Source organism: Lissotriton helveticus, chromosome 3_1 (genome assembly GCF_964261635.1).
Source record: "Lissotriton helveticus chromosome 3_1, aLisHel1.1, whole genome shotgun sequence".
Lineage (NCBI taxonomy): Eukaryota > Metazoa > Chordata > Amphibia > Caudata > Salamandridae > Lissotriton > Lissotriton helveticus.
In genome coordinates this window covers 422863968-422879397 of record NC_136061.1, presented here as the reverse complement: position 1 = coordinate 422879397, position 15430 = coordinate 422863968, and the positions used below count along the sequence as shown (strand labels likewise).

Here is a 15430-nt window from a genome sequence, read left to right as displayed (position 1 = left end):
CGTCCTCCAGATCTGCAGGCTGCATTGGCTTGCTACTCGAGCAGGATTGTGGGGTGGAGTCAACAGTATTCTGGGGATGCATGGAAGGGTTATGATGTCAATTTTAGGAAGGCATTGGAATTCAATAGATCGTTGCCATGGGACTCGGTAGATTCCTTGGCTTGGCACAAACAGTTCTCTGACACTGCACCTCCCCCTCAGTTCGGTGCGGCCAAGGTGTTCACTAGACCGCAGCAGCCCTTTCGGCCCCCCCAAACGAGTGAAGTACCTGGGAAATTTAGGGCAGGTGGGCCAGAGAAGAAAGGGGTGTGCTGGGATTTTAATAGGCGTACCTGCACAAGGGCCGCATGTAAGTTTAGGCATGCATGTGCCTCCTGTGGGCACCCCTCTCATCCAGAAACTACCTGTAGGTCCAAGCAAGGTAACACGGGACAGAGGGGTAGGGGAAAGCCACTATAAGTCAGACAGGTCACGCCCCCCCACTCCAGTGGATGTGGTGGCAATGATTCCATTGTTGAACAGATACCCTGACCACAAAGCGGCCACCCTACTCCAGGAAGGTTTTTCTAAAGGTTTTAGGATCCCGGCCGGGGGATACACAGGCAGTGCGCACTGTAGAAATCAATTATCAGTCACACACAATCCGGCTGTTGTGGCCGCCAAAATTGACAAGGAGCTTTCCTTAGGCAGGATATCTGGCCCTTTTTCTGCAGTGCCAGTACCCAATTTTGTGTGTTCCCCACTGGGAGTTGTCCCCAAGAAAGAGAAGGGGCAATTCAGATTGATTCATAACCTGTCAGCGCCAAAGGGGGCCTCACTGAATGATGCCATTGACGAAGGTATCTGTAGTGTTAAGTACGCCTCTTTTGATCAGGCTGTTACCTTATTGCAGGCCACTGGACCCGGGGCGCTGATGGCGAAATCAGACATAGAGTCCGCCTTCCGCCTCCTCCCAGTCCACCCGGCGGACCAGCATCTTTTAGGTTTCACCTTTAGGGATAGGTTCTACATGGACAAATGCATGCCTATGGGTTGTTCTATTTCTTGCGCCTACTTTGAGATGTTTAGTTCATTTCTTGAATGGGCCATGAGACAAGTGACGGGCCATCAAAGGGTCATGCATTACTTAGATGATTTCCTCTTCCTCGGTACAGCGGGTTCTCAGGAGTGCGCACTGGCATTGCAGGAATTTTGCGTGCTCATGCGGGCTTTTGGGGTCCCGCTTGCGCCTGGGAAGACGGTGGGCCCGACCACCTGCTTGGAATTTCTGGGCATCGAGATTGACTCAATGGAGAGATGTTTTAGACTACCTAAGGACAAGGTGTGCAAGTTCAAGACATCGCTACAGTTATGCCTCCGGAAGGAGAAGGTCACTTTGCAGCAATTACAGGAGGTGGTGGGGCAACTGAATTTCGCACTAAGAATCATCCCAATGGCTCGCCCCTTCTCTCGCTCCATCGCGCACGCGATGAAGGGGCTGAGGGAAAAGCACCACCGCACGCGCCTATAGTCTGAAATTCGCCAGGATATGCTTATTTGGATGGCATTCCTGGAGGATTTTAACGGTAGGGTGGTCTGGCCCGACCCGCTCACGACATCAGCGGAGTTGGGACTATGGACTGATGCGGCCGGTAGTGTGGGCTTTGGTGCCATCCTAGGGAATAGGTGGGTCGCCCAACAATGGCCAGAAGAATGGAACACATGGGGTTTGCTCAGCAACATTGGCTTCCTGGAACTTTTTCCAATATGGGTGGCACTGATGGTTTGGCCCGAACACCTATGTAACCAATCAGTGGTGTTTTGGTCAGATAACATGACAGTGGTGGAATGTATCAATCAGCAGGGGGCGCGGTGTCCTTTCATACTTCGTTTGATCAAAGAAATTGTTCTGCGGTGCCTTAAACTGAATGCTAATTTTAGAGCCAAACATGTCCCTGGTGTTTTAAACAATGCTGCTGACTCCCTTTCTCGCTTCAAAATGCAGGTTTTCAGGGAACATCTCCCCACAGCAGACCCCTCGCCAGCACACTTCCCAGCAGTACTTTGGCAGATTGGTGCCCCAGATTACAAGACCTCGTGGTCGCTAGCCTAGCCCCCAGGACCAAGACGGCTTACGAAGGGGCGTTTCTGTCTTATTGTTCTTTCTTGGGGCCACAGTGGGAAGTGCTTTGGGCGAAGGAGGATGGGTTTGCAGCCTATTTAGAATGGATGCACAAAGAGGGGCGCTCAGTAGCAGCGGCAACCAGACATAGGGCAGCAGTGTCATTCTTCGCTCAAGCTAGGGGCTTCCGGGATCCCACTAATACCTTTATGATACGCAAGGCGTTAAGGGGATGGCGCCGTATTCAGGGACACCAGAAGGATAAGAGGAAGCCCATGGGGTTGGCCCGGCTAACAGCCTTACTGGGCGTGCTGGAGAGTGTTTGTAACTCGGAGTGGGAAGTGCTTCTTTTTAGGGCGGCATTCTCCCTGGCATTTTATGGGGCACTGAGAATTAGTGAACTTGTGGCAGGATCCAAGTCTGACATACTAGGTGGCTTGCAGAAGGCTGGGGTGACGATAAGGGGTGACACCATGTGGGTGATTATCCAGAAATCAAAGACCGATCAAGAAGCTAGGGGTCACACCATAGTTCTGCAACGGGCCCCCGCCAACCCGTGCTGCCCGGTGAGGCACGTAGAATCACTCATGGGACTATTGGTCGGTTCAGCGGGCAGGGCGTTGCTCTGTCACGCCGACGGGAGCCCCTTGACCAGGTATCAATTCAGGAGAGTGTTCGGGGCTTCTTTGTTTCCCACCCACCATCCCTTGGTACAAAGTTTAAGCAGCGTTATGTCCGGTTTAATGGTAAGTTTCAAATGCATGGACCGCGGGAGAGAGTAGGCTGTTGTTGTATTTTGTCATCTGTTGTCAGGACTTTTTTCCCTTTGTAGAAAAGTGATGTGTGAAGTGAACTGTATGTGAAGATATGTGTCTTTAGGCCTTTTTTCCCTTTGTAGATATACGTTGATATTGTGATTTTGAGTAACATGCGTGAACCGAATTGTAATTTTATGCCATGTGTCGTTAGGCCTTTTTTCCCCTTTAGCTATGCGTGGATACTGTTATTTATTAGCCAGTGTAGTTGTCCTTTAGAATTTTTTCCATAGGTCGTCGTATTTATTAGGTATGGGGCATGCGGTAAGGTCATTATCGGTGAGCACATATTTGAGGTCTGAGGGGGCGGGCATCATCCTATGGAGGTTCCCGCCCGGGGGGAGGGGCCTGCGGGCCACTCCCAGTACTCCAGGGGCAAGGTAATATGCAAAGGAGCGCGGGTAGGAGTAGTTCACGCTTTCCTTAGGCTGGTAGCCACCCCGCGCGCGTGGACTCATGACGCCATCGGCGCAGAGTAAGGGCCCTCCTTTAGTGGGTAAATGGAGTTTGGGGCGTAGACCGGGCAATTCCCGGGGTAACACTGCGCATGCGCACTTCTATGGGGGAGGCGCAGCTTGTAGGACCTGACACCGGTAGTGACCCTGCCATATGGCCAGAAATGTACAAAAATCAAGGTAGGATGTTTAGTTTAAGCTAGGAACAACTTGTATTAGAGTTTTGTTAAGGTCAGGCTCTCAAACTTGTTGATAACGATTGTATAACTGAATATCCTGCTGATTTTTGTATTCATTGTTGATTATGCAATTAAAACCTTTTTTAATTTCATACTTTAATAAATACGGCCGGGCGACTAGCGCCCGCCTTCCAAAAAGTAAAACGCGTCTCGTGTCCACGTTCCTGGGTGTTGGGTGCCGGATTGGGGGGGAGGCGGCAGCTAGTCGCTGACCATGATAAATGTTCATGACCATCAAAAATTGCCATGAAGCGCTCACTCTCACCCATGATGGCACAATGCAGGGAGCAGTGTCCTGCATGTCATTTCTAACCAGTGGGACAAACGAATATCAGCCTTGAAGAGCGAACCCAGTAGCGACACCAGACCTGCTAGATACTGAACTCAGACTGCAAAAATGTGGTCATGCATTTATTTACCAACATGACATGATTGGGCCCCATTCCGAGGCCCCCAACCTGGTCCTACCACAATTATATCGGATATGTTTTCTTTGCAACAAGGTTGGTGTCACCCTTATTGTACAGTAATGTGTATTATAGGTATTTTTCCTGAGAGTGGAACAAGAATATAGTTATATTTTATTACTTTTCGAATTTTTTTTAAATCATTTTTAAACCTATGTTCCGATTTTTTTTATTTATTTTGTAGTCATTCATATGGTACCCGTTCATGCAGAAGACCAACAAAGCCCATGTTAGGACTTGAAATCCTAGCAAAGGAATTATACTACTTAAACCATTGCATTGACTGAAATATAGATGCTATTATCTGTGATATACATTGACGGTTCCAGTAATATTTGGAGGCAGATGATTAACACAGTTGTAATATGATTATAAATATAATAAAGATTATGTTTAAGAAAATATTACACTCCCACCACATACACTCCTTTTACACACAGAATTTGTCAGAGCCTGTGGCTCCATATGCGACAGCAATAATAGGTCCTGTCTTTTGAACTGCTCTGCTGGCAAAATTTAACAATGCAAAAGGATCAATGAGAATGTCACTGAAATGTATTCTCATTATATGAAAGTCCTGAAACATTAGAATAGGTTGCCCCACTCACTGTGCTTATGCAAACAACCTAAAGACTGTGGCAAGGGACCAGGGGAAAAGAAATCAACCATATAGTTCATTACTAAATAAAATACACCAACCTTCTATTCTGATTGGAACCCGGGTTAATTTAATTCAATAGATCCTGTGGTTCTACTGTGTGATGTGCACAAATAGAACTTTTACATAAAAGCTTAAGTGAACTTAGTGATCTATTTCATGTATTAACTGTAGGAAGGTAGATCCCTGACTATGGTTGCCCCCAACTTTTTGCCTGGTGTTTTGCTGGTTTTCTGACTTAGTTGACCTGGGGCCCTGCTATTCAGGACCCCAGGCCTACTGCTCTCTCTGTAAAATGGATTCCATGTACCTTAGGTACATATCTAATTGGATACTGAGTCACCTTATCAGTCCCTGTACAGAGTACCTTAGGTACCCAGGGCATAGGTGTACCCAGGGCCTACCAGGGGCTGCAGCATGTATTATGCCACCCCTGGCTGGCCATCCAAATCTGACACAACTGGCTGCACGACAGCTGGGGCAAGGTGGTGTAATCACCCTTTGCTTTAGATATAGTATTCCTATATCTAACCCTAAAATGGGCACACAGATCTCCTATCAGTCACTCCTATGGCAGGCCTTGACAATCCTGAAGGCAGAGTGCTTGGAATCGTGTGAGATAGTGCTCTGGCATGAGCTGAGCCTGTCTGCGGCTTTCGGGATCCATCCCTTAGCCGTTTCCATGATATCGCATACCATATACTCTTAAGTGCATTATAATCCTCGCGGTTATGTGCCAACTCTGGTATCGCTTTATCAAAACATGTCGAGTAAGGTGTCATACGAATTGGAATACTAACCCCTCGCCAATTCTGGCGACGGGGTTAGCATTCCACCCTTCTAGAGGGACACGACATGTGTGTAACCTGTAACCCCGGTTAAAGTCAGACAGAGCCTTAGCTCCACAAAATGGATGCTGCCACCGAGACACAAGTCTGCCCTCCTGCTGCTGGGAGTCCTCCCAGCCCAGGAGGCAAGGACAAAGGGTTTCCTGCCAGGGGCGGTGCCAGCACCGTCCCAGACAGGATTTTGTGTATCCTAGGTAGGCAGGGCTTTAGAGGAAGGTGACTGCAAGTGGCACCCCGGTGCTCACTGTGCATAGGCCGGCTGGAACCAGTTCCAGGGGCACTCCAGCCCCTGATCTGGGGAAAGCCCGCCAAAGGAGAGGGGTGTAACCACCCCCCTCCTAGTCCCACCCATAGGGCAGGACTTAGTCGCGTGCCAGCCCCTTTTTGCAGGATAAAGGTAGGAACTGGCCCCCTTCCAGATCAGATCATCTTTGAATCCTGAAACTACTTTCCACGAAAGGAACTCAAGACTTCTTCCCAAGATTCTCCCTTGTGACTAAGGAGTAGTCACCCTGCAGCAGCAGGCACCAACCAAGCATCGCGGTTTGTTGCCAGTCTCTCCTTCGGATCAAGACTGCTCCAGCACGACGAGAACCGGCTTCCCTGGCACCTCTGACCTCAACCTACATCAGCCCAGCTGTGATCCGTGGGTGTGACGAGACCTCGAGGGACCGGCCATCTTCAGAACTGCACGACGCTTGTCCAGCACGACCACCGAGTGACCCTCGACTGAGTGCTTTGGGGTAAGAGAAGCCCTGACCCTGAGCAGCTCCAGCACTGAAGTTCAGCCCCCCTGCATCCACGAGATCTGCGTGGGGCCCTTCTGCTCTTTGCTGCCAACCGCGTTGTCCAGGTCGCTTGCCCGTTGGCTAGTGGCCCTCTCACGACGCTCCACGACGACAAACACTGCTGGTCTGGTTGCTCCAGACTAGCCCTTGCTCCCCTCCAAAAGAGGAGCACCCTGGACCCTCCTGGTCCACTCAAGACGCCATTTTAGGTCCACCGCGTGGGCCTTGCATTTGCCAAAACTTGTTGCCCAATCCTGGGTCCAGCGACGTCGACAGCAAGAACCTTCGTGGGACAGCTCGCACCTCCATCCTGGTCGCCGACAACGCCTCCTGGTCCGAGAGACTGCAGAGCCCAGCAGCGCCCACTCACCTGGCTGAGGTGACTTCGTCCGGTGCCATCCTGGTGCCCACTCAAATCACTGGCTAGTGAGTCAGAACTTGGTCCCCTCTGCTTACAGGTTTCTTCTTCCCTGATCCAGGCTTGGATCACCTCGAACTTCTTCACTGGTCGCCTGCCAGCAACTTCTTTCTTCAGGCTCCTGGATCTTCAACGAGGGTTTCCGACGCAACTTGAACCCTATGCAGCCGCAGCCCCTGGGCTAGGTAAACCAAGTACTCCGGTGCTTCAGCATAGTCCAACACTCTAAGTGTTCGGATCCACCCTTGTTTTCGACCCACCTAGTCGGGTTCGCCCGAGAACAGTAACTTTGTCTTTGCTAGCCTCCATAGACTTTTTCCCGCCTTACGCGTGAGAGTTCCCACTCTGCACACGACGTCCACAGGTCTCCTGCTACTAATCTAAGGGTTTAGTATTGTAGGCCTAGCGTTTCTAAAGTCTATGAGAATAGCTACTTACCTGCTAGTAATTCGCATTCCACTTCTTGTGTATATGGTTTTTCGTGCCCCTCGGGCATTTGTGTAAATTGTGCGACTTTCAGTAATTCTTTAAGAGTTTTTGTTGTGTGCTTAGCTCCCTGTCTCATAAAGAGCCAGGGTAGTCTTGTTATAAATAAATACACTTTATTTTTGATAACAACTTGTGTGGTGTCCTTTCACTTGGTGTTCAAGGGGTAATGTGATGGTAAAACAGCTGGCTTAACACGCCCTCTAGAGTCTTAGCCTTAGACTGCTCGTATCCATGCTACTAGGATAGCTGGTCTATAAGGTTGACTTACAACCAATCATCAATAAGGGTTGTTTGGACTGATACAAAGTGCTCACTAGAATAGTGAACATTATATATCAGGCCAACTTCTCACATTAACAGTCTGCATATGCATCAGCAAGGCACAGACTGCAATATACAACAAACCATTTTAGGTATATAACAAAGTATACAATACTAACCAAGAATGTGGGCAAAGCAATGGTCAGTGCTTCACCAACAAAGTTTAAGTGATAAATAGTAAAGAATCAACCAAAAATTGATTCTGGCCTGTTTATAGACATGTGGTGAGACTTTTGAACAGTTTTGGTCATTTCTGTGATCCTCTTTTGATCAAGAAGTCAACTAGTGCTGTGTTGGTGTTTTGACTCTGGTGAGCCACTCAAAGGGTCTTCATCAGGAGAAGGACACGAGAATGCTTGGAACCAGGCAGGAGGCACTCAGGAGTCCCAAAATACAGACAATTGTGATAAATTGTAATGCAAGTATGCTTAAAGCTTTGTTAAGATATCTGAACAGACAGCACAGAGCAGTAAGTTACAAACGTGGGGCCATCTGCAGATTAGCTTAAAATGAGCAAGCAAATATAGGTAATGATCTCTTTCAGAGACATGCCCCTGGAGTGTATCACTTCCTGAGGGAGTTGCCCTGTTTAGTTAGCTCGCTTTCTACTGATTTGCTATGGATTGCTCCATGCGACCTGCTCAAAATACACATAACAAATTTCAGAACATATGTTCCTCCAATAATAGAACTTTTGACTGATCAAAATAAAACCACAGTAATGGCAACAATACAACAACCACTAAGAGTGCGATCACTTCCTTCGGTTAAACGAATGGTATTGTAACTAAACAACAAGTAATGTTTTCAGTGTCATACTTCAGAAGCAAATCTATCCTAAAAGGTCAACATCCGAGCAAATGCTTTGTTAACAACTGTCATCATATTACACATCATAACCAAAACAATATACGACAATGCTGCTGCCAGGCTTAAGAAATTGAAAATGATTTATTTATATCAGTAGCAACATCTTTACTGCACAAAACTACCCCACTGCGTGTCTACAAATCACAAGTTAACATGCAACCCTATCAATATACAAACATCTAAATAATATTAGAAAATCAAAGAAATGACCTATGTCAAAATGATTAATCAGCAGTGATTAAGGCTGTATGGAATAGTAGGTTAGGCACACAAACATGCTAAAATGAAAGGATCATGGTAAAGTGGAACTCAAAGAATTAACAAGCTCTATTATAAAATTCTTTAGACCTTAATGGAGCAGGCTACTTGGTAGAATTTTCTGAGTCGACACATAGCTTTTTATGCGGGCACATGCAATAGGTATGGCCTCTTTCAAAAGAAGTTTTACTTTATTAGATATTAGTCTGCTTCAACATTTAGAACCTTTTTGATGGGTTTGAATTGTGAAAAATGCTGTTAAAAATAATCGAACTCAAAAGTTGCATAAGTAAATGAAACATTTGCACACACAATGAAATGGGAAATCTAACCTGGACTTTCAGAACTAGAATGAGTAGGAATATACAAAATTAATGATTTTCTTAAAGCAAGTATAGGATGGGTGCATCAAAAATGGTCTCCAATCTACATTAGAGAAAAAAAACAAAATGTTTAACATGACCTTACATTACAAGCGCAGCTGCAATGGCGAGCAAGTACTAATTCACTGCTCAGAACAGTACTCGGAAGAAACGTCATGCGGTAATGTGCACTGAAAGCAGACTATTATAAATGTATATTAAGAAAATGTTGGTTTGTTCACCAGGACATCTTCTGGTCTGTAATTTCAATAAAGTAACCATCTATGGAAATTTAACTGAAAAAAACAAATAACTGCTATTACGAGAATGAGCAAAGACCAGTGCTGGACTGTAAATAATAATACATATGTAACATGATAAGAACTTTCAAGTTGTACGACATAACACTTCTTTTGATAATTATTTTTTTGTAGCTGTGGCACATTCACTCATCATAGCATTGTTGCACTCACATTACATAGTAGGGCATAGTGTTTACTACACTAAAAAATCCTCTCTTTTTAGGATGTTTTTACTTTGGCTACATGTACTCTTAAATGCAAAAATAAAGTAGCAAGACTGCAAAAGCACTAATGCAGTATTTAGAGGTAATAAATTGTATAGTTATGGTGTACTTGTATGCGACTATTGTTTGCATTTTTTCAGAATTACAAAATGCATGTATACTTACATTGGAAAATGTTCTATCACCTCCCTCTCAATTATATTTGCCGTTAACAGCAATCCCCATGAAAAAGGACAGTTACTATTATTAAAACAGGTTTCAAATTCTATCCACAAATCCTTAGCATAGGTAAAGATCTCATGAAACCTGTCAAGCAGGAATAAAAATTCCAAAGTAGATCAAAGAGGACTGAATCGAATATTGATACCTCTAGGTAATGGGAACGCAGGGATGCAGATCAAGTCACTCAAAATTATTATGACCGTTAATAACTCATTTATAAACAAACAATGCAATCAAGACATTACAATTTTAATGGAAGATTGTGCCACACTTTTAGAGACACATTTCAAAAACCATTTTAAAGTGTGAACTATGGATCCATGGTTTCACCGGAGGGGCGCGTCATTCATTGTTTACAAGAAAAGCGTTCAAGATAAATGAAAGCGACTGATATAATTTTAGTGACCAGAATATCCTTCAACAACTTTTACGCTATAGCACCAAGAAGTTTACAATGATTTTAAATAGTAATCACTGAGCAACACCGTGAGATATAGATGGTTTGGCACGCCTTCTAGGTTACAGTCCAAAACAAAAGCAGACAGTTGTTTATAAAGGGACCATTCTCAAAAGCCCTTCCAACTGTTTCCTGAATTATGTTAACATATGACTAGTGACAGGTACAACTGGCCTGCACAAAGTCAAATAAAAAAACTCCAGGTAAGCCTAGAAAAAGAAAAAGCAGGAAACAATATCCATACTGCCACCAAGAGATAGAGCCTAAAAAATAAACTGTGGCTGTCAAACGGCTATGGGTTGTGCATCAGCTTTAATAATGGGTTTGTATTTTTATATCACACATTTTGAAGATGCGAGATATTTTGACTAAACGTACACGCATCAGAATAGAGGTCCGTATGGCATGATCAAATGTACACCAACAATCATTCAATGTAGATAAAGTTTGTCTCTGCAGTACGTATGATCAAAACGTTTCTACCTGTGAAAATTCAACAACAATGCATTACATAATGTGAAGTATCCAATGTTGCAGATGTTGCATACCCTGGTTTAGGATACATTATGCCATGGAAATGCCCCCGCATGTCATTTGTGGCGAGTTAACCATCAAGACTTATTTTGGAAATTGTGGCCTTTAAACTGTGGTGGCTACACTTCATTTAAATAGGCCTCGGAAGAACCCTTAAACACAAAATGCAAACATCAAATAAGAAACATTTTCATAATTGGGTTAAAATTAAACTTCAACGATACTAGTTCTTTCAGAAAAAAAACCTCTCCACCCTTAGCTTTCTTGTAGCATCAATCATGCATCAAATGTATTATGGTCAAGCTCCAGTTTGGTTTTAACTTCTAATGAAAACAACTTCTAAGGGTGCAGTAAGCATTTTTCAACAATAGGCCACCATGGAAATGGAAAATAATTTTTCTACATGGGTTACAATGTACCTTCGACACCTCGAGCTGCTATGAAATGTAGCAAGAGACACACGGCATGCAAAAACAGAACGTAATTAGCATTCGCTCCAAGCCATACAATCTTTCCTCGTGGAGAATGTCTGCACCTGCAGCCCTTGCGTGCTTCCTATGCCTGAAATGGGAGTACCCTAGCAAAGCATCCTCTGGTACTGCCTTCCCCGACCTGTTTTTTTCTACCGAAGCAAAACAACAGCACGATGTCATCGCACTGCTGCCAAATGTAACAGAAACATTCCTGCTGCAACCTTGAGCCAGATATGTCGGGGGATTCATGGCCGCATTCCAGAGACAGCTGGTAATTGTTTAACTGAAACCGGAGAACCCACGTTTATGGAAAATAGCACATTGGACAAATCGCATGCGCCCATCAGGCATCATCGTCAACGTGGACAAGAAGGCAGCCCTCCTTCGCAACGTGCATGGAAGCTGGCATTGCAAATGCAAAATGTCCACATCAAAACGCAAGCATATGACTTATGCTATCAAAAAAGGAAAGTGTTAGCATAACCACAAAGCCAAATCTTTTTTTTTCAAGGACACAGCCGACTCGATGTTGTCAATACCGTTATAAAACACTGGGCAAAAAATGACAACAAATATACTACGCAACGTACATTTTTAAAATATATTTGACACGTGTCAGTAAGAAATGAAGAAAGAAGGGGCCGGGCACATTAGTAAGTTCAGAACAGATAGCGTTATTTTTTTTAATTAACAAAATGCAAATAATGTGGAGAGATTTCGAATAATTCAGGAATGGGCGCCCGTCAACACTAGCTGTAACGCTTTTCCCCTATAAATGGGGTGATTTTTCGATCCAATAAGTTAAATACTTTTCAATCAGCTGTATTTTTTTTGTAGCCGGTACCTCGTAGGAGAAGGTACCTGCAATATTATCAACAATATCATGCAAATATAGATATGTACTTCTTTACGGGCACAGGTGGATGTTTATCTAGGAACTACCACCCGTAAGCCTCGCGTTTCATTATCTATTTTTGAAGTCAATTGTTTGAACAATTAGCAGCATTATTGCAAGAAGATTATTAACAACTATTGCTTGTGTAAACACAATTCTGTACTCCTTGTCCCAGACAAACATCATGGTTCATGTTCCCCCACCAACAGAATTTTGCAACCAGCGCACATGGTGGTGGTGATGGGAGAGGTTGAGATAGCTTTGAGACAGTGAAGCACCGATATATAAAGTATTTAAATCAGATCACAGATTTTGATCAAACTTTGGTTTCAACAGTGATCCTGCCAGGTCATCTGTCATCTTAAATGACAAATGACCTGTGACCCTATTTTAATGAGAAGAATGGGCCATTTCTCTTGCCTCCCCTACATTCTTTGGCCGTGGAAGTCTTGGTCCTCACATGTATCTCCTAATGAGAAGGGTTATTGCTGCCATCCCCCTAAGGAGTGGGTTGAAGTCTGTTCTTTTGATGAGTGGTCCTTCTGCTCTTTCATTAGTCATTTCGGGGTGGGAAAGGACCCCTGTGTTCAACCTATTGCTGAAGTCAAAAGAGGTTCTCTGCGTTGTTTTATCCCAGGGGCTTGCCGGATTGGGTGGATAACTGTGTTGCCTCCTTTTCCTGAGCATAAGTCTCTACCACTTCACACCAAGTAGGAGCTAAGAATTGTTCATATACTATTACCCATTCATTGTTGAAAAGTGTCTATACATTCTTACATTTCTGTGGCCGAGACTGTCCAGGGTCCTTTCTCAATGAACATCTTTATGTTTCCCTTTGAGTGTATACTCCCTCGAATTGTTTCTGCAATTCCGTTTGGGGTATCCGCCCACCTATCCAAATGTATACTTTCACCCAACCTGAAGAAAACACTTCTCACTATGGCACACTGTTTCACCTGCCATAGGAATAGTCATTCCCCTTATATCCGGATGATCTTTCTACAGTACCTTTAGGGGTAATATAATATAAATAAAAGTAATATACATAATATAACCATAATGTAATAATATGTTGTCTCCCCAAATGGCTTTCCTTATACTAAGGAATGGCTCTCCCTCCTCCCGTCCTGAGAAAATCTGCCTGAGGAGGGCTTCCAATTTCGAGAAGAGTTATTTACACCTAACTTGGTGAGCCCCTTCTTCTCGGAACCCAATTAGGAGCATCCAACGCAAAAGGGAGGACCTCCGACTCCATCCATTCATTCATGATAGCGCCACCCTCTCTACAGAGAGAGCAGTTTGCTGAGGAATCCTGTCTTCCTTCTTGATTCGAAGATTGCAATCATCTCAACTGAGAAAAGATTCCTTACTCTTCCAGCACAAGTGGAAGTGGTTGTTCCTATCCGATCTTATCCAGGTCAACATTTTAAAGCAGTAACTATCTACGAATCTTTCTCAGACACGACCGTGAATCCGTCATTTCCAGTAGTTTATTCCTTACATAAAATTGTTTTAGAAGGGTCATGTGAGGAGGTTGTCGAATTTAAAGGAAACACTGAAGATCAAGACCAAACTCTCCAAATCGATATAGTATTGCTTTTCCTTGGTTGGGGCTGATGTCCAATAGTGAGAAGACTGCACAGCTTCCAATCATTTCGCGCTCACGCCCCTTTTTTGGGTTACGAGTTAAGACTACTCCTTCTCTGAATGCTTCCCACCATCCTAGGATGCACTGCAACCCCCAGCCTGATCGCCCCTAAAATGTTACTAGGGGGATTCGCCCTAAAATCCCAGGAGGCACACTGCCCCCTTATTTTCTGGAGGAATTACCTTATTAATCAGACCTATTGCCCTACCACAACGTGAAATCTCGCTTTCCTATCACGCTCATGGGCTTTCCTCCTTGAAGGCGGCCACTGCACTTTCGTTCCCGAGCTACAATTCCCCCTCTCCCCCACCCCTCTCCTCAGGACACATGTATGACGGAAGGGGCAGTGTGGATGTAACATTTCAGCCCGACAGTAGTTAGTCTCCTCAGATCAGCTTACCCTTTCCTACTAGAGTACGCCTGCCCGCCTATCATGAGACGAGCTCCGGGTTCCCTCTCCCACCCTGGTCCGCCCGCAGGGGTATTCGCGTTGTACATTTTACAACACATGCGTTTCCCCCTCACCTGCACATAGTTGTTTTCGCAGTAGTCTGCCACCCGCTCCAGGTTAGTGTAGCTATCCAGCAGGGCCCGCCGCCCGCCGGGGATCTCCTCCTCCAAGAGCATCTGCAGCTCCGCCATCTTCACATCCTGGGGACCGCTACCAGACTGCGGCGGCCGCGCGAGCCTGAGACCAGGCTGGAAGAAGGCAGGAGCGGCCGAGCGCCACCAGGGGGCGTGCTACAAAATCACAGGAAGGCTGCGAGGCTGCGGCAGCGCCGCTAGAGGGTCTGGAAAAATAGATCGCAAGCACCACTGCGCATGCCCAGAAGACGCGCGACGAACGGGATTAAAACTGGAGGCCCCATGCCACTTTAACACCCCATTCAGGACTTTTCCTGCGCCAAATCGCGCATGTGCAGTCACAGAACGTCAGAGCGATGGCCATGCTATGATCAGGCAAGTAGCTCCATTGTATTACATAGTTCGAAGGGAGGAGTAGTTTTTTTATTTTATTTATGCAGTTTTATATAGCGCGGACTTTACCAGAAGGTGTCAGAGCGCTTCACAAAATTGCCTGATCCAACATACCCGCTGCTCGGAGCACGGAAAGCAGACACGCGCAGTAGGGCTTGCAACAGATCAATTGAATCGACTGTGTTTGCGGGTGGTGTAGCTGGGTTAAGCCCTACCCACGCATTGCCCACCTCTTTGTTGCCAAGCAACAAGAAACAGTCATGCTGGCGCTGTACACTGGTCTTCTAGCCAATCTTTGTAATATTAACGGGATGACAAGTGCGGAATGATCTATCAAGTCGCTTAAATCGCGCTTATTTGTAGGGCGACCCTCTCAACGACATCGTCTTCACTGTACTGATATGCACACCGCCTGCAATTGAATAACAAGTGATCATCAATACCTGAAAACTGACATGATCACACATGTTAATATACATATATAAGTCAAACAGGATTTATAAAGTTACACATTTCCAGAGGAGCACAGGTCCAATAGTATCATTACAAGAGTCCCATACACTTAGATAATAAGGCATATATCTCAAAATTCTAAATAGAAATATCTT

The 15430-nt window shown here is 45.1% G+C and overlaps 1 protein-coding gene across 11 annotated transcripts in view; it reads right to left on the bottom strand.

Annotated features, from left to right (window-relative positions):
* ABI2 (abl interactor 2) overlaps positions 1–14645 on the bottom strand; it is an 841968-nt gene extending 827323 nt beyond the window's left edge. For 3 of the 11 annotated variants that reach the window (XM_078680273.1, XM_078680279.1, XM_078680281.1), the window contains exon 1: positions 14370–14621. In XM_078680273.1, coding sequence (XP_078536399.1) covers positions 14370–14486 — 117 coding nt within the window. In that variant the 5' untranslated portion in view covers positions 14487–14621. Of the gene's footprint in view, positions 1–14369 lie in introns of all 11 variants that reach the window. The other 8 variants (XM_078680272.1, XM_078680274.1, XM_078680277.1 and 5 more) reach the window with 5 other exon arrangements.
* Between the last annotated feature and the right edge of the window lie 785 nt (positions 14646–15430).